The sequence below is a fragment of the Lepus europaeus genome, chromosome 3 (assembly GCF_033115175.1).
Source record: "Lepus europaeus isolate LE1 chromosome 3, mLepTim1.pri, whole genome shotgun sequence".
NCBI lineage: Eukaryota > Metazoa > Chordata > Mammalia > Lagomorpha > Leporidae > Lepus > Lepus europaeus.
The window spans coordinates 52,881,914-52,907,586 of NC_084829.1; the positions used below are offsets into that span (position 1 = coordinate 52,881,914).

The 25,673-nt window shown below is 40.6% G+C and overlaps 1 protein-coding gene across 1 annotated transcript; it reads right to left on the reverse strand.

Moving 5' to 3' along the window:
- Positions 1-37: 37 nt before the first annotated feature.
- Positions 38-25,396, reverse strand: LOC133756549 (glutathione S-transferase Yc-like). Its single transcript, XM_062187216.1, has 11 exons — positions 25,316-25,396; positions 24,616-24,621; positions 19,439-19,490; positions 18,286-18,418; positions 16,393-16,534; positions 14,808-14,939; positions 13,813-13,928; positions 3,282-3,325; positions 2,598-2,778; positions 1,277-1,504; positions 38-101 (listed from the first exon to the last, which is right to left on the reverse strand). The coding sequence occupies exons 1-11, from the start codon at positions 25,394-25,396 to the stop codon at positions 38-40; spliced, it is 1,179 nt and encodes a 392-aa protein (XP_062043200.1).
- Between the last annotated feature and the right edge of the window lie 277 nt (positions 25,397-25,673).

Consider the following 25,673-nt stretch of genomic DNA (forward strand, 5'->3'; position numbering starts at 1 on the left):
TGACAGAAGCAAAGCATGTGCTACTCTATTTGGACTTTCACTCTCCAAAACTGTGAGCTAAATAAACTTCTCTTTCCTCAGAAGCAGAGTCGCAGGTAAACCTGTGATTCAGACATGGTAGTCAAGTCAATATGGTGGGTGCATGATGAGGAAATACTGAAAGGTGAGGTCAGGGGGCCAGTGTTGTAGTGCAGCAGGTTAAGCTGCCATCTCAGACTCTGGCATCCCACATGAGCTTTGGTTCAATTCCTGGCTGCTCCACTTCCGACCCAGGTCCCTACTAGTGCATCTGAGAAAGCGGTGGAAGATGGCCCAGGTGTTTGGGCTCATGATACTTATGTGGGAGACTTGAATGGTTCCAGGCTCCTGACTTCAGCCTGGCCCAGTCCCAGCCATTGTGGCCATTTAGGGAGTGAACCAGCGGGTAGAAGATCTCAGTCTCTCTCTCTCTCTCTCTTTCTCTGTCTTTCCTCATTCCTCTGTATCTCTGCCTTTCAAATTAATTAATCCAGAAAGAAAGAATGAAATAGAGTGAGTAGGTACCATAATTTATCATTTAGCTATGCTAAGAAGGAAAATTATGTGGCTTATGTGGCTAGGTTTCTAGAACCAAGCAGGAATCTGAGGATCTATGCACAAGTGGGATTCAACAAGTGCATGAAAAGTATGCATTATTTTTCAATTCCATTTTCCCATGAAAGCTTTGAAGATCCTTCATATATGATGATTAAGAAGTAAGTATAAAATCTGAAAAACCTACCTAAGCAAAGCATAAATATTTGAAAGAGGTCAGAGAGGCAGGCATGGGTGTACTAGTTATTTACTGCTGCAAGTCTATTGCAAACTAGCCCAAAATTTAGAGACTTAAAGTAACAAGCATTTATTGTATCACAAGGTCTTTGAAGAAGGCCTGCAGAGAGAACCTCGGATCAGTCCCTGGGCCAAGGGGCAGCGGTGAGGAGTGATTTTTCAATTCATCAACAAATTGGACTCCTCACATGCACCTCCCCCAGGAAGTCTGGGTGTGAGCACCAGGAGTTCTCCTTGCCTAGAGTGAGCTTCCTTTAGTGGAAAAGGGTGCAAGGGAGTAGATAGGCACACACCATGCTCTGATTGTGACTTCACTTCATTTCAATCCATGCCACACTTAGAATCACAGTGGTTTCTCTAAAATGTAAATGTGACTATCACATTCCTTACGTCATTCAGTGAGTCCCTGTTCCCTGCAGAATGCAACCTCACAGTGTCCCAAACCCTCATCTCCCACCCAATTTACCCCAACCCCGAGCATGGTGGGACCTCTTCCTTCCCAGTGTGGGCCATGCAGCCAGTGGCTTCTGATGCTGTGGCCACATCATGGTAGTCTCTCCCTCTGTCTTCCACCTCCTCACCCCTTGCCTGTCTGACTTTTCTTCTCTGTGTTATGGGGACACTTGTCATTGGATTCAGGGCCTTTCTTGATAATCCAGGACGGTGTTGCCTGAAGGTCTTATGATAATTACACCTGTGAAGACAGTTTTCCCAAAGAAGATCACATATAAAGGACCCAGGATTTGGACGTGGACCTATCTTAAGGAGACCCCCCCCACCAAGACTGTGGTGTAGATGAAAAAAGATATTTGGCAATTTATCAATCAGGATCATGAGTTATTTGGGGTTTGTCGCACTATCCTCTTGCATTAGCTAAAACTTCTCATAAAAAATTTAAAATCTACTAGGTTATTCAAAAAATCATGAAAAAACAATGCATAGATATAAAAAAGTCTTTTGCATCAATATAAACTTACATCTTAATTCTATTTTCCATAACCTCTTTTAACATCTGCATACCTTATCTATTGAACTGCTACTATAATCAGGGTTTTTGTGAAGCTCTGGATATTAGACTCAAACAAGATAAATGTTATGCCCCCAGTAGCTCAAAGTCTGTAGGAGAAACTAACACTAAATACATAATGTCAAATATCTGGAGAGATCCTCCCTGATTGGAACCCTATACAATGTACACATGTTCCAAAGTATCATATGCTATACCACAAATATAGATGCACAGTACAATATTCTTGTGTCAATTAAAAAATGTGATCCCAGTATGCTGTAAACAAAGACATAATAGAGATTGTATAGTGGTAGCCTTGGATAGAGCATTTCAATTGGTACAAAAAAGGTTCACAGGCTTCAAAAGTGGATTTAGGTGAGGCAGGGAGGGAAAGTATAGAAATACAGTTGCTAGTTCAATAAATAAAATACAGGACACTCAGGTAAGTGTGAATTTCAGATAAACCATAAGTTTTAGTATGACACAATGTTTTAGATACACTTCTGCTAAAAAATTATTTTTTGCCTGAAATTCACATTAACACGGATGTCCTATGTTTTATCGGACAACCCAATGAGGAAAGTCTTACAGAGTGACACTCACTGTGTCCCTACAGACACCATGCCAGGTGAACCTCATGGTGCAGATTTCTTATCTGCCTCAGTCTTTTCAGCTATTCCACAAAACCACCACCGGACCTCAGTGCATGCCCACTGTTCTGCCTGCTGCTGATCCTGCTTCCCCTGCCATGGTGCTGCTCACTCTGAGCAGGCCTCACATCACCCCTGCATTATCTGCTGATGTAAGAACAGAGAATACAGAGCACAGGGCTCTCTCTTGTATGTCTTTTCCATAGAAGTTGTATTTGTTGGCAATGCAGTTGAGAATGGCTCTGGTCTGCACCAACTTCATCCCATCTATCTCAGCCTTAGGCCCTTTCTGGAACATCAGTGACTCATCTTTTGGAAGAATGGAAAGAAGGTGGTAAAATGTCTATGCATCACTCTCTTTAAGATATTAAAGTGTTTCTTGAAATGAGCAAAAATACGAAATGAAAAAAAATGCATTCTCTTTCAAGTGAAATGATATTCTGATCTCAGTGCTCTGTGTTCCTTCTTTTTCCTATCAGTCCTACCCTTTTTTTGACCATTATTTCATTGGTATTTTTATTTCCCATCTATATACATGATAGGTCCCTGTATTTTTGGTGTTTACTATATCTACATGGAGATTTTAGGGGAAAACTTGGAGATGCTACAACCAGGGACCATCTGGATACCATTTTGGGCAGGAGGTTCCTAAAGTCTCATGGCATTCATAACATCATCATCAGCTCTAGAGAAATTCCTATGTGGGGCCCATGTGTGCTCTTCAAATAATACCACTGGACATTGTGTGCAAGGAAGGCCTGCGTCCTTGGCTCCATGCTGCTGGCCCTTGCTCTTCCTCTCCATCTTCTTACCCTGACCAACACTTTCAGCCAATTCAACAATCTCATTATGAAGCCTAAAAAATTGCAAGGATATTGCCTTCTAAAATATAAAAGAAGAAACTCAAGAAAGCTGTTAAATTTCTCCTCCTTTCATCCTCATTCATGTTCTTGGGGGCCCTTGGGAGCCTGGCAGTGTGTGAGTGTGAGCAGACAGTAGCTCCTTCGTGGAGAGTAAAGCATCACAAAGCAAGGAGGAGGCTTCGACAGGCACTGTGGAAGGTTCCTTTAGCAGACACTCAGAGAGGTCTGGCCCTTTGAGCTCTCAGTTGTCAGGCCTGTTCACATATGAGCTAACCTTTCCCTCTGCACCATCCTGATTACAACCCTGCCAATACCCAGGCATCATCTGGTGTTTAAATATTTTATTCAGTACACCCATAACAAAGAATTTAGATAGTTATTTTTAACCATTTCTTAGCTTTTCCAAATCTTCTCGAGTTTTTATCAATTTCTCTTCAAACTGGAAGCAGAAACAGTAAAAGGGCTCTTATTTGTTCATTCTATAGCATTATAGCTTCTAAACTTAAATGGCCCCTCTTGGGCACATAACATGGAGAAGGTAAGATTTATTAGTTGGACAGCTAGAGAGAGGAGTCTGGTCACTAGGAAATCTAATTTAGATCCACCAAGAAAAGGGCATGCGTCACAGGAACAGCTGCTGATTCTCGTAGGTTCACTTCACCTCCACACTGACCCCTCTGATGCACACAACTAGGTCTTGATTTAGGAGGAAATCGAGGGAAGGGAGTGTGTGTTCTTTTGAAGGACCCCAAATCTGGGAATCCAACGCGCTCGGGTGGTCGCCCAAAGACCCAAAACTCCAGCCCAGTAGATGCAAAAGCAAGAGGATATTTATTAATACGTTTGCGCAAACGGGCTCCCCAGCACCTCAGGCAGTCCAGAGAGTGAGAGAGCCCTGAGCAGGGGTTACAGCAGTTTTTAAAGACAATAGCCACCTGATTAACATATGTATGCGGGGCGTTTGGTGATTGGCTATTTTGAAGGGCAAACTCTTGTTGCGATTTTAGTGAGGGAAGGGGTAAGTTTATACAATGGTCACAGAACCTTATTGCAACTCTTTTCCGGACTCCTGCAAGTGTTATCGCGTGAGACCGTTACACAGAGCAGTTTCACAAGGCAGTTTCCCAAGGCTATTCTGTAGGCAGGTGGAGACACAGTTATCTTAAGGAATGGCTACTGTCAGCAGCCAAACTTTTTAACCCTTGCTAAAATTAGTTTAATATTTACTTTTAGCAGGGGTCTTACACTTTCAATTATGGAAGACAGCCTGTTCCCTCAAGCAAGAACAGAACAGATCCTCGGGTGCCCTCAGCGTGTTGTGTGCTGTGGGCCAATGACTATCTAAGGTCCTGCCTTCAAGGGGCCTCTGCTGTACTTTCCATCACCACATTCCCCAGGAGCCCTTGTCATGAGTGAAATGGGTTCTTATTGCTGCACAGCTGTAACTCTTGTAACCAGAATTTCTTCCCCTGGAAAATATGATACACACTGGGTAGAATGCTTACTTTAGGAAAGGAACTAGAGTAACCACACTGAAGTTTAGCCAAAGTTAACTTTTGGGAGCATGAGTTCCCACACAATGTTTATTAGGGAAACTCTGGTGTCTGATCTGTCTGTGTTTCTTTTTCTTTTTAAATATCACTTCATATTTAAATAGAAATACATTAGTAACAGTGTATGAACACAGAATTGAATTCAATAGATTAAGTAAAAAATAAGATGGAAAGCCTTTTCACCAGACTTGGTGAGGAAGAAGAAAGAACATCCAAGTTAGAAGACAAACCTCTGGAAGTTTTACAGTCAGACCAAAAAAAAAAAAAAGAAGAAGAAGAAATTGGAAAATTAAAAATCAGTGTTGGAGATTTATGGGATGCAGTCAAACAACCCAACATGCGAGTTTTAGGATTTCCTTAAGGTGTGGAAAGAGTCCCAGCTCACAAGATTCCCACAGTCACAGGGTGCCAAGTATCCTCTCTACCCCTCTAGTCTGTCCCAGCCACAGAGAGGTGGAGATGCTCCTAGAGCCTGTCATCTGTTGGGAGCCTGGGGCACCTCTCAGTCCTATGTAGGTGCCCATACCCCTGTCAATCCTCCCAGTCAGATTCAGGCATTTCCTTTCAGCTGGTTGCTGGGTGCACAACACAAGCTGGTGCAGCTGTTATGATGTCCAAAAGGTCACCTGCCCTCTCTCAGCTAGTTGTAGGGCACCACTGTTGGGTGGTTGGGGAAAGAAAAACGTTCCCCATTTTTCCCTCTAGGTTGGCAGGTACACTGTCCCCCACAGAGCTTCAGCCCAGACTCACGCCAGGCTCTCCCTGCAGCTTTATTCCCAGTGGGTCAGGCTGCTGCAGTCTGGTCTCACTTCACTCTCCAAAGTTGATGCTGAGGTTCTTGGTTGCTGGGGTCCTGAGCTGCGCACTTCCACAGCTTCCATGGAGGCCTACAGCATCCCTCTTTCTTTCCTGGAGTTTCCACTGCAGCTTCTCCCTAGCTCTTCCCTGAAATTGCACTCTCTCCACTTCTTTTTTTTTTTTTTTTAATTATCTTCGCCTAGACTAGAGCAGTAAGCTCATTCCCTATTCTGCCTTCTTGGAATCTCCAGGATTTTATTTTCAACTAAGAAATTCCATTGGAACAGGGAGGAGACTTTCCAGGTTTCCTTCCTTTGGTCCTGTATGAAACACTTCTGGTCCAGATTTCTTTGGTACAGTATTTCCAACTCTTATCTACATAATACGTTCACATCAGGGCTGGCACTATGGCACAGCGAGTTAAGCTGCTAGCATCCCATATGGGAGTGCCAGTTTGAGTCTGCTACTATCCAGTGGAAGAGCTCTTTCTCTCTGCCTTTCCTTCTCTTTGTGTCACCTGGCCTTATAAATAAATAAAATAAACCATTAAAAAATAAGTTCACACCATTGGGTGCTGGTTATCATTCTTATAATTTCTGGAAATTTCCTTCTGATTCTTCCCTTCCCAGATCTTTATCTCTTAACACTTAAAGAATTTTTACATTGTACTACACTGCCAGTTGCAGTCCAGCCTCTCAACAGCCTGAGTACTTGAATCATGATGACACTGCACTTTGGCTTCATGGTTCATCAGTGTTTGGAAGCCTCTGTGACTGGGCTATGCCTGCAAACTGCATCATATTTTGTGGTCATAGTCACCTGAATCCACTCCAATTCCCACCAACAGGGTACCTTTTTTTTCTCTACATCCTCACCTGCATTTGCTATTTTTCAATTTTTTGATGATAGCCATTCTAACTAGGGTGAAGTGATACCTCATTATGGTTTTCATTTACATATCCCTGATTGTTAGTTATACTGAGCAATTTTTATATGTCTGTTGGCCATTTGTATTTCCTCCTTTGTAAACTTCCTGTTCATGATCTTTTCCCATTTCTTAACTAGTTTGTTTTGTTGCTGTTGCATTTCTTGATCTCCTTATATATTCTGGAAATTAATCCAGCAGGTGATGGCTCAAGAAGTCCCCTCCATCCATATAGGGGTTCCAGATTAACTCTTGGGCTCATGGTTTCAACCTGGTCCAGTCTCAGTTCTTGCTGGCATTTAGGGTGTGAAAAAATAAATGAAGGATCTCTCTCTCTCTCTCTTTCTCTCTTTCTTCTTTACAAATTAAAAGAAGTTTTAAGTTTTTTTAAAATGTGAAACAATAATCTAAAGTTTAGAAAGTTAAAGTATTTTAGAAACATATGTACCTAATTCATCCATCTTACAATGGAGATGGTGTGTGTTGTGCTTTCCTGTCAGGGAAATGGAGGTGGCACGAACCAGCAGAATAAAAGGGAGAGTGAGGCTTACCCTAGTATAGGGAATGTTTAATTGTGAGGTCCAGAGTTCAGAGTTAACTGATTCTGCTCCTCATACTAAACTGGCTTAGCTGTTGACAGAGGATCACACTACAAAGGGAAATGAAATTTGATCTTCCAAGGTATTTACAGCTCTCTTCCAGATGAGAAACCTTCTAGCTCTTTCAAATATGGGTCACAAAGATGTGACCAAGAGTGGGGCAAAGGTTACCACAAAATCCTTCTGGGTCAACGGAGAATGAGAAGCCTCGATGATGTCCTCTGGGCCACATACCTGTATTTCTCTTTCACAGTCAGCATCTTGGGAGTGAGTCTGTCCTCCACAACAACCCTAGGAAATAGCTCCTAATATCCTCTTTTTTAAAAAGATTTATTTATTTTACTTAAAAGTCACAGTTACACAGAGAGAGGAGAGGCAGAGAGAGAGAGAGAAAGAGAGAGAGAGAGAGAGAGGACTTCCATCTGATAGTTCACTCCCCAATTGGCCGCAACAGCCAGAGCTGCGCCAATCCAAAGCCAGGAGCCAGGAGCCTCCTCCAGGTCTCCCAGGTGGGTGCAGAGACCCAAGGACTTGGGCCATCTTCTACTGCTTTCCCAGGCCATAGCAGAGAGCTGGATCAGAAGTGGAGCAGCCGGCTCTCAAACCGGCACTCATATGGGATGCCGGCATCACAAGCGGCAGCTTTACCCACTACGCCACAGTGCCAGTCCTCTAATATCCTCTTTACAGAAGAGCCCTGAACTTCAGAGAGTGAGCAGCTGCCCATGCCATATTCTCTGTGATGCTGGATCAGTGAAAATTCCTCCTTCTGATATCAGGTCCAGAGCTTTTCTGCTCCACCATGGAAACTTACCCATCCTCTGCTTCTCTTTAAGGGCATGTTTCACATTTTCCCATCCAGAGTCCATTAGTCAACTTAAAGCTAGCAGAGGAGAGAAATACAGGACCATTTATTTCATGAGTTCCTCTCTGTTAAAAGCTCTTTAGAAGCTTGACTGAAGGGAAAATATGCCTTAATTTTCCTTGACAACCTAAAAAATTATGCAAACTGAGGACTAACTAGTAGAACTGTATGTCTCCCAACTTGAAAATGGGCTTATTTTGAAAGGTATATAGTTGGCTGGTGCCGTGGCTCACTAGGCTAATCCTCTGCCTGTGGCTCCGGCACCCCAGGTTCTAGTCCCGGTTGGGGCACCAGATTCTGTCCTGGTTGCTCCTCTTCCAGTCCAGCATATTTGCAGTGATAACTTAAAGAAGTTATGTTGCCAGGTTGGTGCATTACCCCTTCTGCCCAGGTGATTCCTGCCTGCCAGTATCGCACCTCAATCAACAGCTGTAGTACCTCCTAAATCTTTGCCTTCCTCCCCTTAAAATTAAGATATCAACTCATCTGCATCCAAACACTGCTCTCTGAAACATCTTACAACAGCTTTTCCTCGTTGTCATTTCAATATCTTTCTCTATGGTTTCTATACTCTTTCCTGTGAATTATTAGACTCTTATTCCTTTGACAACTGGATATTCAGAGAATTCACTGTTAATCATGGTATTTACTTTATAAATTTTTTTAGTTCCAAATATTACCAGTTATTTCATAACATTGTTGCCTCAACCATTCTAATCCTGTTAACTTGTGCATTCCAGTTGGGTGTTTGTATGTTTTTTTTTAATGCAGTTTAATTCACAGTTCAGTGAATCTTATCAAAGGGTTATTTTGCTCCCTGACACCACAGAACTTTTGGCAATGTCTGGAGACATTTTTGGTTTCATAACAAGGGCATGGAAATGGGTGTAGCACTACAGAGTCGGGTTGAGAGAGGCCAAGGAAGCCTCTAAGCATCCTGCAAAGGACAAGTCAGCCCAACACACAAAGAATTGCCCAATAAAAAAATACTAGTGCCAAGCTTGAGATACTCAGCCTTAGCCATTTTCTAAGTTTATCCTGAGTTGTTTGAACCCGAAGGAGAGAATGATATTTTTCATTCAATTAATTACTGTCTAAGATTGAATTAGAATTTAGTTTATCTGATATTTGGACTAATTTTTTCCTATTATTATTAATTTTTAACTTTCAGTCTTTCAACCTAGGTAGTACTACAGTATCACAATTCATAACAATTCTATGTTGACTACTGCTATAGAGAAAGCAATTTCAGCATAAATTCCCACAGTTCCTCTTGCTTAGTTGTGTTCTCATTGCTTCTCTGCCTTTTGGCTAAGGTCATATTCTCAGTTGTATAAAGTGCTACCATCTCTTTTTCTACTCATGATGTTAACATTCTCATACTTTACTGCTCATGCTCTAGTTTTCTAAATTTTTCATTTTTTAAATTTCTGTGAGGATGTACTCAACAGACAAAGGAAAACCAATGCTTAAAATATTATCTAACTATAGCCAGAAGGTACAAAATGAGTATAAGACTACCTTTTCTCATTACAAGCACACATTTTAAAGTATTTTTCTAGGTACCTACAGAGGTAAATGTTAGAAAATATGAAAAGATTTATAAGATCAGTGTTTACTTTGTAAAAGTCTGTCTCACTTTTGGCTCAAATACTCAGTACTAGTTCCTGATGCATTGACCAGCTATTTATTTAGTTCAATTACTCCCTTCCTCTGAAAACAATGGGTCTAGTTAAATAAAAGCCACTCCTATATAATTCTTGAGCCACAGAGTTCCTCACTTGACTAGAAGGAAAATGCTAAGTCATGCTCCTATCAGGATACAAGTGATCAGTATTTTACCTTTCAAGGTTGGCAAAAAAAGATTAAACAAAATTTCGAAAGATTTCACTCCATTTGCCAGTTAGAGGGGAATGGCTTTTTGAAGAACCTTTGGTGCTTTCATGAGATGGATACAGGACTAAGATAAAAAATCACCCCTCCGACCTAGGCTGGCAGGTGATGATCTGTAAAGAGCAAGCTGACTCCATGTTGGAAACCATCACACTGGTTTGCCAAATAAAATAATGGACAGTAAAATATAAACAGCTTTAGGATAACTATGTCCCTAACATTGCATGGTGAATGGTTATACTAAAACTATTAACTGGTTATTTCAAATTAAATTTTGCCTGAGTTTCCTCTATTTTATCTATTAAATCTAGCAATATTATTTGCATAGTTTGTCTCCCTGACAAACTCACAAACCACAAGAACCTCTTACACATTCCTAAGCGATTATTTTGAAAGAATACTAGGTCTCATAGAACTTTGTCCTAATTGATAAGCTTTATCTCAAAACATAACCACTCAGTTTCCTTTTCCCTTTTATATCTATATTTCCTTTAGTAGAAACGTAACATATTTATTGTAATTTATAGATGTAATTGTAATATGATTCTTTCCCCCCTCTTTCTCTCTCTCTCTCTCCCTCTCTCTCTCTCAGTGTCTGTCTTTTTTTCTTAATTTTTTTCTTTATAGTCAAAGGCTTAGTGCTCCATTAAATAGTTTAACAAATAAAAAGTAGAAAGAGCACTGTTAAGCAGGAATATAGACAAGAGTTGTAAATAATAATCAAATCCAAATATGTCAACTTCATTCATATAGTTCAATTTTTATACTGTCTCTGTATATTAACTATCACAAATCAGAGAAATCACATGATATTTGCCCTTTTGGATTTATTTCACTAATCATAATAGTCTAAAGTTGTATTCACTTTGCTGCAAACAGCAGGATTTCATTCTCATGTATGGCTGAGTAGTATTACATGGTGTGAATATATACTATATTTCCTTTATCCAGTAATTAGCTTATTTAATATCTTAGCTCTTGTGAATTGATCTGCTATAAACACAGGAATATAGATAACTCTTTTGTATGCTGCTTTCATTTCATTTAAGTAAATTCATAGGAGTGAGATAGCTGGGTCAAATGAAAGATTGATATTTTGGTTTTCTGAGGAATCTTTGTACTCTCTTCCATAATGGTTGTAAGGGTTTTCATTCACATCAACAGTGTATTTGGGTAAATTTTCTCCACATCTTCACCTTCATTTGCTACTTTTTGATTTTTGAATGATAGCCATTCTAACTGGAGTTAGGTACTATTTCTCTGTGGTTTTAATTTTCATTTCCCTGATGGCTAGTGATCCTGAGTATTTTCTCATGTATCTGTTGGCCTTTTGTATGTCCTCCTTTGAAAACTGTCTGCTCATGTCTTTTGCCCATTTCTTAACTAGGTTGCTTGTTTTGTTTTTGCTGAGTTTCTTGAGCCCCTTATACATTTCAGATATTAATCCTTTATCAGATGTGTAGTTTGAAAATGTTTACTCCCATTCTGTCCATTGCCTCTTCACTTTGTAGAGTGTTTTCCTTGTTGTGCAGAAGTTCTTAGCTTGGCATGATCTCATGTGTCTATTTTTGCTTTTATTGCCTGTCCTTCAGGAGTTTCATTCAAGAAGTCTTTGCCTATGCCAATCTGTTGCAGCATTTCTCCTATATTTTCCTCTAGAGATTTGATGGTTTTGGATCTTAGGTGTAGATCCTGGATCTACTGTGAGTTGATTTTTGTATAGTGTGCAAGGTAAAGGTCTTGTTTCATACTTCTGTCCGTAGATATCCAATTTTCCCAACACCATTTGTTGAAGATACTGTCCTTTCTCCAGGGAGTGATTTTAGTTCATTTCTCAAAGATTAGTTGGTTGTAGGCACATGAATTAACTTTTGGGGTTTCAATTCTGTTGCATTGATTCACAAGTCTATTTTTTGTGCCACTATCTGGCTATTTTGATTTTAATAGTCCTGTAGTATATCTTGACACTTGTTATAGTGATGCTTCTGGCTTTGTTTTTATTAAGATTGCTTTGGCTATTCAGGGTCTCTTGTGTTTCCATATGTATTTTAGGACTGTTTTTTTCTAAATTTGAATAGAACATCTTTGGTATTTTGAGTTTGGAATCACATTGAATCTGTAAATTGCTTTAGGCAGTATGGACATTTTGTTGATATTAATTCTTCCAATCCATGAGCATGAAACATTTTTCCATGTTTTTGTGTCTTCAATTTATTTCATTAATTTTTTTTGAGATTTATTTATTTATTTTAAAGGCAGAGTTACAGAGAGACAGAGGCAGAGAAAGAAAGAGAGGTCTTCTATTCACTGGTTCCTCCCCAGATGGCCACAATGGCTGGAGCTGCGCCAATCTACAGCCAGGATCCAGGAGCCAGGAGCTTCCTCTAGGCCCACAATATGGGTTCGGGGGCATAAGAACTTGAGCCATCTTCCAATGCTTTCCAAGCCAATAAAGAGAGCTTAATCAGAAGTGGAGAAGAAAATTATTTGAGAGGTTCCAAGAAGGGTGGAATAGTGATAGGATGGTCCAACTTATGCGAGGTGAAATTAATGTTTAAAAAGGGGAGTGAATTCTGTAGGATAGAGCGCAGGGGGAAACCCAGAAACAAGACCCACTGCGAGTGATAGAAACACTCCAGGTCTGCATGGAGGGAAATAAACAGCAGAAAACAATGGAAGCATGGATCCTGGGAGGAAGACATCTGCCCAGGTAAAGCAGGTGAGAGGGGATTCCACAGGCCCCCAGTGCTGCTGATACAGCTGGAGTGAGAGCTTGGTGAACTACTTTTTTTTAAAAAGATTTATTTATTTATTTAAAAGTCAGAGTTACACAGAGAGAGGAGAGGCATGGGAGGGGGTCCTTCCATCCAATGGTTCACTCCCCAATTTGCCACAACGGCTGGAGCTGCGCCAATCCAAAGCCAGGAGCTAGGAGCTTCTTCTGAGTCTCCCACATGGATGTAGAGGCCCAGGGGCTTGGGGACCATCCTCTACTGCTTTCCCAGGCCATAGCAGAGAGCTGGATTGGAAGTGGAGCAGCTGGGTCTTGAACTGGCGCGCATATGGGATGCCCGTGCTTTAGGCCAGGTTGTTAACTCACTGCGCCACAGCACTGACTCCACTACTTTTTTTTTTTTTTGACAGGCAGAGTTAGACAGTGAGAGAGAGAGACAGAGAAAGGTCTTCCTTCCGTTGGTTCACCCCCCAAATGGCTGCCACGGCTGGAGCTACGCCGATCCGAAGCCAGGAGCCAGGTGCTTCCTCCTGGTCTCTCATGTGGGTGCAGGGACCCAAGCACCTGGGCCATCCTCCACTGCCTTCCCAGGACACAGCAGAGAGCTGGACTAGAAGAGGAGCAACCGGGACAGAATCTGGTGCCCTGACCGGGACTAGAACCCGGGGTGCCGGCGCTGCAGGTGAAGGATTAGCCTAGTGAGCCGCAGTGCCGGCCAAGCTCCACTACTTTTAACGTTCCATGTGAACCCCCAGCACTGGCCCCTCAGAGGTGAATTTTTATTATTGATTTTTTCATAGGCCATAAAACAGATATTGTCAGACTATAGTTGGAAAAGTTAAAACAACTTGTTTGCATTCTTTTCTTCAGTATTTAATGTCAAGAAAGCTACTACAAGGACATCGGAAATCAGATTTCACATTGGATCATAGTTAAAAGGAGTAAATTCTCATTAGTTCTGCTCAGGAGTATTTATTTCATAATCAGTATTATTTGAAACAGTTTATTGGCTTTACAATAGAAAGAATCAAAACTTAGGGGATGTACTTCAACAGTGCAAAACCCAAGAAAACTGGTTTACATGGGCTTGTCTTCCACACCTGCTTTATTTACATGAAAATCTTCAATATTTCTTCCTTACTTTTCTCATTCAAAGGCGGCTTCCTCTGGATTCCAGGCTGAAGAAACTTCTTCACAGTGGGGAGGCTGCTGATTCTTGTTTTCAGGGCCTGTAGTGCACAAATCACAGCCCCTCAAAGAGGAGACAGAGACCACCCAACCCAAAGCACAGCCCAGGAAGTCTGACCCCTCCTAGACAAAAACCAACTGATTCCCCTTTGTCAGTACCAGTGTCGAGGCTCAGAAACAGGACCCAGTGGGAATAAAGGTAAAAGGAAGAAAAACGTGGTTCAATAACATATTCTCCAAGACATCACTAAGACTTTATATTCCAATTGTCCATGTATTCCTCCTTACACAATAACTCTGAACCTTGATGGTTCTTTTAGAATATAGTGAGGATTAATGTCAAACACCAAAGCTTAGAAGTCTCCAACATGACAAATTAAAATTTGGGTAAAATTGATCTGGAATGGGAAATATAAAACATTAAAGTCTAAACAATGGTTAATCACAGCCAATTTCCACACTTACAGAGAAAGGTAGTTGTAGAAGACAAGTGGGGAGAACCCTGCGGAGAGGAATACAAGTACTGAGAGTTGGAGGTAGAGCTGAGCAAGAGAAATCACATGGAAAGAGATCTGCTCAGATGGACTCAATGCAGAAAGACAAGGACACACCTGAGATGAAGGGAATCACAGAGAAATCAGGCACAGGTAGCACGGTGGAAGATGGGGCTCTGGAGAGATGTGATGAGCCCTGTGTCCTCTTAAAAAGCTAATATTCTGCATTGGCATCCACAGAATGTTTCCTTATTAAGCAAGATTTCTTCTTGCACCAGAAAAGGTCTCAAAGTTCATTTTGGAGACCCAAGAAAGAAGATGAATAAAAAGATGAGGGCTCAAAACGTCTTTACCCTAGATTAAGGATATTATGTTCTAAGATAGGAAATGTGAATCCTGTCCTCAAAGGGCGGGAAGGTAGATCACCTGCAGCAGAGGGAAGCTGGCAATCACATTGGGGTCCAGTTCTTCCATATTATAGATAAGTTCAACCAGGTGAATGTCTGCCTTGCTCAGCCTGTTGCCAACAAGGTAGTCTTGTCCATGGCTCTTCAAAACGTAGTGAATTGGAAGATTCATATCATGGTCACAGTCAGGTTGGGGCCCCTGCTCCCCTCTGAGACTTTCCAAGCTGAGTTTTATAGTTTTACTATCTCATTGAGAGGTGTGGAGATCCAGATCTTTCTCTAGGGCCACTATCTCATGATGGAAATTGGGAAGTGGACTCTGTCTACAACTTAGTGAAAGCCCAGACTCTCAGTTTATTCTTACTCCCAGATTCCTGTGACAACCACACTGCCCACCCTCATTTGCCTCTTCTCCATTTGCCAAGGGTTATCTCCTGAAGAATACATTAACTTATTAAATGACTGACAAAATAAATTATATCATGTTGTATCTGATAGAAATTAAGCTGTTAGTCATTTATTCACAAATCTCTTGTATCCCTTGCAAATATTTCTGGTTCTTCATTTTTATCCTATATGATTTTAGGCAGGTATGATACTGATGAATTCTTCTACATTCAAGAGAAATATCAATAAAGAAAGATGCTATATATCTATTTATAGAAGAGCTGATGAAATGATGGAATTTTGTTTCCTTATTTTTGCAAAACTTTCTTTAAATGGTGAGAGCCATGTCCCAGATTCTGTAGATTGTTATTTTCTTAACATCACTTCATTTATCTCCTCTCCCTCCTTTTGCCACATCATCCACTCTTGAAAAACTACCTTGTTCTAACAGGCAGCTGCTCTCCCGACTCCCTACACATGGCACCAGGATGTTTTGTGATGTTGTTGTCATCAGGTTGCTCTTGACTTAAATGGTTGGTTTTCTATACCATCTACCCCAACTTGTGGTTTGACTTAATCACTTCCACTGGTCAGGTTCTAGAAAGCCCTTGAAATTTTTTCTAGTTGAGAATTCTAAGGTGGGTTTTAGTAAATTAAATTTCACTGATGAAACTTTAACTCATATTCTTTTTCACATATATTTTCATTCAATTCCTTAAGCCCCAGTGTGCTAAATTAATATTAAGGAAGGCTCTTTGGAAGTGAAGGTCAGTGCTCCAGGAAAGCCATTCTTATGATCTACTGAATATGAGAGTCAGAGTAAAACCATATATTGAGATCCTAACCCCCAAAGTGATGCTGCTTGCAGGTGTAGCCTTTGAAAGGTGACTCGATTTTGAGGGTGGAGCCCTCAGGAATGGCATTAGTACCTTATGAAAGGGCCCCCAAAGAGCTCTCTTGGCCTCCCCACCATGGTAGGGCACAGCTAGAAGTCAGCCATCTGTGAGCCAAGAACAGGCCCTCACCAGATGTCAAATCTGCCAGTGCTTTGACCTTGCACATCTCGTCTACAGAACTAGAGATGTAAACGTTTAGCATTGAGCTACTCAGTCTACAACATTTTCACTATAGCGACCCACACTGCAAGGACATACTCTTGAGACCAAAACATACTCTAAATCCATAGTGCCCTTAAAGGTGAATCAGCTTCCATGTACCTTTTCAAAGGCAGAAAAATAGCGGTTTCTTGCTTTTTCTTTTATCTGAGCAAGGCTTGCCTCTTGTTCCCCAGGTGGAAGGAATGGGTATTGAAGAACCAGTTGATTCAAATCTGCTATGCCTTCTGTATACATATCAATCCTGGTAGACAAAAACGACTTAATTGTCAAATGCATCCCATGTTTGAGCTTATAGTAAAAACTTAATAGAATGGTATATAAATGGGTCCAAAGTAATTCACTGTCTATGGGGGCCTTTCATATGCTACTCATTATGCTATGATTTTTACTTATATATTCATATTTATTTCTGGGACAAACTAAGGATTAGATAAGTGTCTCAAATATTTTCTATACCCACAACCAAATGCAATGTCAGTGATCTGTTAATAGTCGTGGTAATGAGAGCACGTGGTGGATCCCTGCTTGATGTAAACATGGGTGTTACATATAGGATTTGAGCTCTGCTCTGCTGTGTCCTGTGCACAAACACAGCATGACTGAAGAATCATATGTTGTCATCTCAGAAGACTTTCCCTGGCGCATTCACCTAATACATGTCCCTTCTTCTCCCACATTGAACTATCCCAGGCGAATTTTTTGTCCAATATTAGAAATTCTCTTACTTATTTCATTTATTTTTATTTGAAAGGCAGAGATCTTCCATTCACTGGTTCATTACCCAAATTTGGCAACATCCTGGGTCCTGTTATACCAAATCCAAAAGCTCAGAACTCAATTCGAGTCATATGAGTGGCAGGGCCCCAGCTAACACAGTCATCACATAGGGGCCCTCTGGGGTATGCTTTATCAAAAAGCAGGAATCAAAACCAAAGTCTAAACTCAAACCCAGGCACTCTGGTATGGAATGTGGGCAACTCTAGTGGCATTTTAAATGCTACACAATTTTGTGGGCATTTCATACAACACAGGTCATACATGGCCCACATGGAGCATTTTTCTGTTTGTTTTCTTTTATGCAGTATAAAGTCCTTAAGATCCACCTGTTTTGTCATATCCTTCAGATCTTCACCCCTTTTTGGCAGACAAACTCTATTCCATGGCGTGGGTAAAGCATACTGTGTGCTTTACTTATCCATTCACCTGTCCATGGACATTTGATTTATGGCCATTGTTGGGATATGATGGATACTACTACCAAGAACATTTCTGTCCAAGTATTAGATGGGAGATATTTTCATTTTTCTTGAATATAAACCTAGAAGTAGAATTACTGTGTCACTGGTGATATTATGCTTAATTTGATGAGGAACTGCCAATGGTTCTACATAAGATTTTGTTTCATTTAAGCAGTACCAGTGATTCCTCAAGCTTTGAGGTACTGACTCAGTCTGACTACTTCAGTCCTGTATTAAATGCTTCAAGAACCCCCAATACCTTGGACTATCAGCCTTTGCTAACTGTTATCTACCCAGTCATCCATAGAATACACTGACATCATGGGTTCTTGAAGATCACTCAAGTAATTTCTAGAAAATAAAAATAAGCTCCTTTGGATTCTTCCCTTCCCAGGCCTACACTCTAGATGCTCAGACAACTGGTCCCTTCTCACAAACTCTCCACCTCTGTAACTCTGTGCATCTGGAATCGTCTTTCCTCCATCCTCCTTACTTCATGGTCCAGCAGTGTCTGGAAACCTCTGTCTCTGGGCTGCGTCCATGAACTGCATTCCCTTCTATGATCACAGTCACCTGAATGCATCCCATAAACACCCCCTCATGCTCCCAGAATCCTGCTACAGGGGACCTCAGTGCATGCCCACAGTCCCACTGCTGCTGGTCCTGGTCTCCCTGCCACGGTTCTGCTCACTCAAGCCAGCCCCACATCATCCCTGTGTCATCTGCTGATTTGAGAACAGAAAATGTACCGTACAGTGCTCTCTCCTTTATGTCTTTCCCATAGAGGTTGTGCTTGTCTGCAATATAGTTGAGAATGGCTCTGGTCTGCACCAGCTTCATCCCATCAATCTCAACCATGGGCACTTGTTGGAACATATAACTTTCATCTTTTGAAGAAAGAAAAAAAAATAAAGTAAATTGTCTATGAGTCCCACTCTTTCAAGAACAACAACAATGGAAAGTTTGTTGAAATGACTGGATAAAATGAAAGCATAATGATTGCCCAGTTCCTTTCATGTTACATCATCTTTTGTTTTTCTCTTCCTGAGTCCTCCTTTTACTTATGAATACTCTTTTCACTCCTGTTCTGTTATTTCATTAATGTTCTAATTTCCCATTTAGTTTCCCAATTTAATTTCATTTCCCAATTTCCATTTTTTCATTGTAGGCTCCCTTTTTTAGTGCTTACTTTATCTTCAAGGAGATGTTAGGTGGAGTTGGGAAATGCTATTTCTGGAAGCTATTCAAATACCATTTATAATAGGATATTTCCAAAGTCTCAGGTGTTTGTGACATCAAGGCCAGCTCTGAGAGACATTTCTATGTGGTACCCCATGTGTGCTCCTCAAATAACAGCACTGGAAAGTCTGTGCAAGGCTGGCCTGCTTCCTCAACCCCATGGCAACCAGCCCTTCTTCTTTTCCCTCCTCACACTCTGACCTGGACTTACAGTTAATTCAGCACAGTATTATAATCAAACCTAAAATATTTCAAGGAGTTTGTATTGTCACACATGTAATAGAAAAGAATTCAGGATAGCTGCTGGACTTATTTCTCCTCCTTTCTTCTAATTCAAGTAGTAGGATGCACATCTACTTGAGTATTTGCATGAAGAGGCCAGTGTGGTATCCTGAACTTATCGTACATTATTCACAGTACAGAAAGCAGTAGAAAACAAAGGGCATTCCCAGTACACTGGGGACATTCCTGTCTTTGATTCTCTGAGAGATTTAGCTATTTTTTTCCTTGGAGGATTTCTATAGGTTCAAGAGCCCCACTCCTCACTTTAATCAGTGTCTGGCTCTCTGTTCATCCCCAAATGCTACTTTATGAGCACAAAGGCATTGCATGGCATTTAAACTTCTTTAAGGTTTCCTCATCAAGGGTATTTAGATGATTATCCTTACCATTTTTAATTTTCTGCATGTCTTCTCGAGATGTTATAAATTTCTCTTCAAACTAGAAATATAAAGAATAAATAGGTTTTTTGTTGGTTCATTCTATAGCATCACAGGCCATTAAACATTAATGGCCCCTGTCTGGCTCCTAATGTGGAAAAGGTAAGATACTGCTCATGGCCGTCGAGAATTTTAGATTAGATCCTTCAAGGAAAGGGCATGGACGATCACCCACTGCTGTTCATTTAGATAGCGCCCTTCACCTCCACTCTGACCCCACTGCTGTCCGTGGTAAAGCCTAGATTTGGGAGTGGTTGTCCCTGGAAGGAAGGGACAGTATGTGCTTCTAGTCATGGGCTTTCAGTACCTTGGGAAAGCCTTGCTTTCATGTGAGATAAAAATAGTACCTTTAGTGCTTCCATCATGGGATACACCATGGGGCAATGATCACAGGAATTCCTGACACAAAAATCTTCCACTCTAATTTCTGTCACCTCATTCCCAGGAGCACAGTTATGGATGAAATGCATCCTAGTTGCTGCATACCCTTAACCCTCCCAACTGAAACATCTTCAGTTACAAAATATGGGGCACTCTAGCATGGAATTCCCAGGTTAAGGAAGGAACTGGAGCCCTCACATTCATTTGTTACAATAAACATTTTTGATTTTTAATGTGATAAATTGGCTTAATATTACTGTATTCATGTACTGAAATCGTGACCTCTGTCACCTTACAAAATAATCTGTGTTTTGGTATCCTATCTATAAAGTGAGTATACTTATGTAAAGATACTATAGCTTTTTATAGGGGTTAAATCACTAAGCAATGAAAGGTAGGAGTATATTAAATGTTCAATCAATATCAGTTAGCCATAAGATTTTGACATGGTGATTGACTTATCATATAAATCCTTTTTGTGTTTTTGAAAGATTTAAGTCAGTATTATAGTAATAAAAATGTACATTCTGCATGGTCTAGCTCTAGTAATTTTTTAAAAATTTATTTATTTATTCAAAAGTCAGAGTTACAAAGAGGCAGAGACAGAAAGAGAGAGTGAGAGAGGTCTTCTATCTGCTGGTTCACTCCCCAGTTGGTCACAATGGCTGGAGCTGCGCTAATCCGAAGCCAGGAGCCAGGAGCCAGGTGCTTCTTCTGGTCTTCCCAAAGCAGTGCAGGGGCCCAAGGACTTAGGTCATCTTTCACTGCTTTCCCAGGCCATAGCAGAAAGCTGGATCGGAAGTGGGACACAAATCACACCCATATGGGAAGCTAGAACTGCAGGCTGCAGCTTTACCCACTACACCACAGCGCTGGCCCCTCCAGTAATTTAATATTGGTGTAAATTACTCCTCATCCTGTGACAAGTCATTTAGGATTAGTGTCATTCAATTTCAAGGCTGTTCCAATATGATAACAATTTTTGAATGATTTCTAGTAGTTAATACAAACATGAAAATCAATTTTTATTTAATAATAATAATAATGTGGTTTACTTAAGATGCAGAATCTATGAAGCCTAAAATAAGGAGACATTTATTAAGATGTTCTGTATTTCAATGTCAATATGATTTGATTCTCATCTTGTCTCTGCCTTATAGTAGCATGCAATTTGGATATAATTATTTTATGTCTCTAAGCTTTAATTTATTCATCTACAAAATGGAAGTAGAACATTTTCTTAAGAAGAATATTTTAATGTATTTAACATTTACAGTGCAGGGCATAATCCACCTAACTCAAGTGGTTAATAATATTAGCGTTTGAAATGGTTTAAAGGAGTTCTTTAGGAGAAAAAAATTAGGAATTTCTGGGTTTATAACATCCTGAATGACAGACTTTGCTGTGAAATCACAGGATTGCACAGCATCATGATACAGAGATTTAATATAGCATGTTCAAAAAATTTACCACGTCCAGTTCTAGGGCAAGTGTGATTAGTGGTGGGTGGTCGTTGCAGGAGTGGGGTTGGTGGGTGTAAGGTTGCTTGTGAGGATAAAGTGATGGGTGGGATTGTAGGAATCGGCGGTGGAGCAGAGAGAAACCACAAGCTCCGGGCACAGTTCCAGTCAGCCTCTGCCTGTTAGGCTGGGCATTGCGAAGAGATGAAGAAGATTTGGGCCACAAGCATCACCCCCTCACCCTCCTGTGCTGAGCTCATTCTGCCCATAGGCTCCGAACCTATCCTAGACCACAAAGCTGAGTTATGGATGATGGTGAATCTTCATTATGTATTTATAGAGATAAAGCAACCCGGAATGGAACTGCAGTGTTTACGATAACTTATGTGTTGTTTCTTCATAAAATTGAGAAAGGATGAGGCTGAAGTCTCATGCAACATGAACTCCAGCCTGGCTCTGGCTGTGGTGGGCATTTGGGGAATGAACAAGCTGATGAAGGATCTTGCTTTCTCTCTCTTTCTCTCGTTCTGCCTTTCAAATGGTTAAAAATACACATTTTAAAAGATCACCTCACATGAAAGCCTTCTATTCTACTCCCATCTGAGGGACAAGAGCTCCAGAGATTATCTATGAATGGCTGTCCAGGAAAACCCTCACCAAGTTTCTGGGTCCCCCTCATTTGCACTAGGCAGTTTTTTCTTACTAGCACCACTAGAGGGCAGCACTCAGCAGAGTAACTCAGACACTTGACAGCATTACCCGTTCAAACATAGGAAGAATGGTCTTTTTTTTTTTTTCTTTTTCCGCTTTTTAGATTTGTTGTATTTATTTATTTGAAAGCCAGAATTAGAGGCAAGAGCTAGAGCGAGAGATCTTCCATCTGCTGGTTCATTCCCCAAATGGTTGTAACAGCCCCGGCTGTACCAGGATGAAGTCAGGAGCCAGGAGCTTCATCAAGGTCTCCCACATGGGGGCAGGGGCCCATTCACTTTGGCCATCTTTCGCTGCTTTCCCAGGTGCATTAACAGGGAGCAGGATCAGAAGTGGAGCAGCCAGGACTCCAACTGGGTCCCATATGGGATGCTGATGCTGGAGACCATGGTATAACCTGCTAAGTCACAATGCTGACCCCAAAAATGGTTTTTTAATTTGTGGGTTTCTAGATATTCCAATTTCTCATTTGAGTCACAGATTTACTTGTTTCCATCCTCATAGATTTACAGGCAGGGTAGGAACAGGGATCCTTCCCTGTGGATCTAGCACACAACCTGGCACTGACTAGGTGCTCAACAAAATGATTACAGAATGAATGGATAGTTTGTTATGATCCATTCCCTCCCATCTCCTATTCATTGTTTTATTTTAGCTTTAATGACATGCATTGCCTAATATACCTTTTGGAAGTTTCTAACATGTACAGACAGGAAAGTGTAATAATGCTCCTTGTACCCCTCACCTAGCTTCAACAATTATCACCAAACCAATGTCCTTTCATCTTTCTGCAAACTATTCTTTCCTTCGTAATAACTTGAAGGGCACCCTAGACATTCTATTTAGTCATGCATATCAAAATGACCCTTTTATCAACCACAAACTACACGAAAGAAGGATCATCAAAAAGTTAATGGAGGCCGGCACCGTGGCTCAATAGGCTAATCCTCCGCCTGCAGCGCCGGCACACTGGGTTCTAGTCCCGGTCGGGGCGCCAGATTCTGTCCCGGTTGCCCCTCTTCCAGGTCAGCTCTCTGCTATGGCCCGGGAGTGCAGAGGAGGATGGCCCAAGTGCTTGGGCTCTGCACCCACATGGGAGACCAGGAGAAGCACCTGGCTCCTGCCTTCGGATCAGCGCGGTGCACCGGCTGCAGCGGCCATTGGAGGGTGAACCAACGAAAAAGGAAGACCTTTCTCTCTGTCTCTCTCTCTCACTATCCACTCTGCCTGTCCAAAAAAAAAAAAATTAAAAAAAAAGTTAATGGAAAATGTATATTCATATTTCAAAATCTTTTTGAATTTCAAAATTTTTGCATGAAAATTAATTATAATTTCATTTCATTTTTCCAAGTACTTTTTAAGAGTTTGCTCATACAATGTTTTACCCCTAATATTATAATGGGGCTGAAAAATTCCTATATCTTAGTGAAAACATGGCTGATTCAGAGAGGAAAGAAAACCTGCAAAGAGGAAAAAGATGAACAACCCTCAAAACAAATTCGGAATGAAAGATTTAGTGTAAATCTGTGAAAATTACAACAAATTCCTTAAAGAGTTTGAAATATGGATGCTGGGGCTGCTGGGGTGGTGTGGCTTTTTATGTCATCGCTTGGGACTCCAGCATTCCATAATGGGGCATCAGTTTGAAACTGGGCTACGCCACCTCTGATCTAACTTTCTGATAGCATGCCTGGAAAGCCAGTGGGTGATGTCCCAAGTGCCTGGACCCCTGCCACCCATGTGGGAGACCTGGATGGGATTCCAAGCTATTGTCTTTGAACTAGCCTAGTCTTGTTTGAACCAGGGAATGGCGGGTGTCTCTGTTTCTTCCTCTCTCTTTCTGTTGCTCTGTCCTTCAAATAAATCAATCTTTTTTAAACCAAACACCAAAATATTTTCGTTAGTATGAAGATTGTGGGGCACTATTGGCTTAGGTAAATCTAGGATGAAAAATGAAAGAACCCAAGCAACTCACAATGAACATGTGTTAGAAAACAGTGATGGATTCTCAAGAAGAGCCTCAGGCAGGTACTTCAAGATATATTCTGAGAAAGGCACTGTAACCATAAAGACACCAGCTTCATGAGTGCTACTACATCTGGAGTTCTTCCAGTGGAACAAGCAGTGGAAGTGGAAGGCAGTGATATTGATGACCCTGACCCTGGGTAGGCCTAGGCTTATGTTTGTGTTGTGTCTTAGGTTTTATCAAAGAAGTTTTAAAGGTAAAAGAATGAAAATAAGACATTTTACATTTGAAAAAGGTATAGAAAGATACAAAGAAAGAAAATCTCTTGTATAGCTCTTAACGCAAACTAAGTTCAATTTTAAAAAAAAGGATTTAAAACTTAACAAATAGTTTGCTAAGTAAAAAAGTGACAGTAAGATAAAGCTAACTTATGAATAAGGAGAAATATTTTATCAATTGAGTGTAGCCCAGACTCAAGTATTGATAAGTCTACAATAGTGTACAGCAGGGTCTCAGCCTTCACACTTGCTCACCGCTCACCACTGACTCACCCGGAGCAAATTCTATTCTAGAAGTTCCATTCATGCTTATGTCCTATACAGGTGTACTTTTTCCTGAGTCTTTTATGCCATATTTTTACTGTAGCTTTTTCTATGTTTAGAAATGTTTAGATACATAAGTACTTACCATAATGTCCCAATTTCCTGAGAAATTCAATACAGTAGCATTCTGTACAGGCTTGCAGCATAGGAGCAATAGACTCTACCTATAACTTAGCTGTGTAGTAGCTGTGCCATCTAACTTTGTGTGGGTACACACTATGACATTGCCCTAATGAAATCACTTAATGACACATTTCTCAAATCTATTTCTGTTGCTAAGAGATGCCTGAATATATTTTATCCTTAAATAGTCTATGTGTTCCTCTAAACTATAAGAACTATTTAATGTTATCACACCCTAAACATGAATAATTCTCTAATGGCATCAAATAGCCTATCAATGTTACTTCTAATTATTGAATAAATGGCATAAATTGCTTTTTACAGTTTTTGAAATGAAAATCTACAATTAAGAGTAATATCTTAAGTTTATTTTAATGAGTATGTTCTTTGATGAGAGGAATTAGTAACAGTTTATTGGATCAAAGATATCAATCTCTTTCTTTGTAATTGGCAATTTATATTTAAGGCACCAATTTTTTCAAGTCATTCAGTAAGAAATATCTCCTAGTTTATGTGTTGAATATATCTGATGCAGTCAATTTTAGATGTAACAGATGATGACCTAAGCAGAACCTAACTCTACACCAGCTGCAGCCAGAAGCCACCGGATGGGTTCCATACTGCCCCGTGCATCCGTATAGTGAAGTTTGGGCTTCCCAGCCATGATAGTAGTCTCCTGATTTTCCTAACATAAATAAATGAAACCATGGAATAAAAGTATATTTTATGATGTATGACTAAATAAAACTAAAGTGCTAAAGAAGTATTTGCCCTCTCTTTTTCACTTTTAAAATTTTATTTATTTAAAAGACAAACCTGCAAAGAAACACACACACACACACACAGACCTTCCATTTGCCAATTCATTCTTCAAATGTCTGCAGCATCCAGGGATGGGCTAGGACAAAGCCTGAAACTGGGAATTCAGTCTTGTTCTCCCA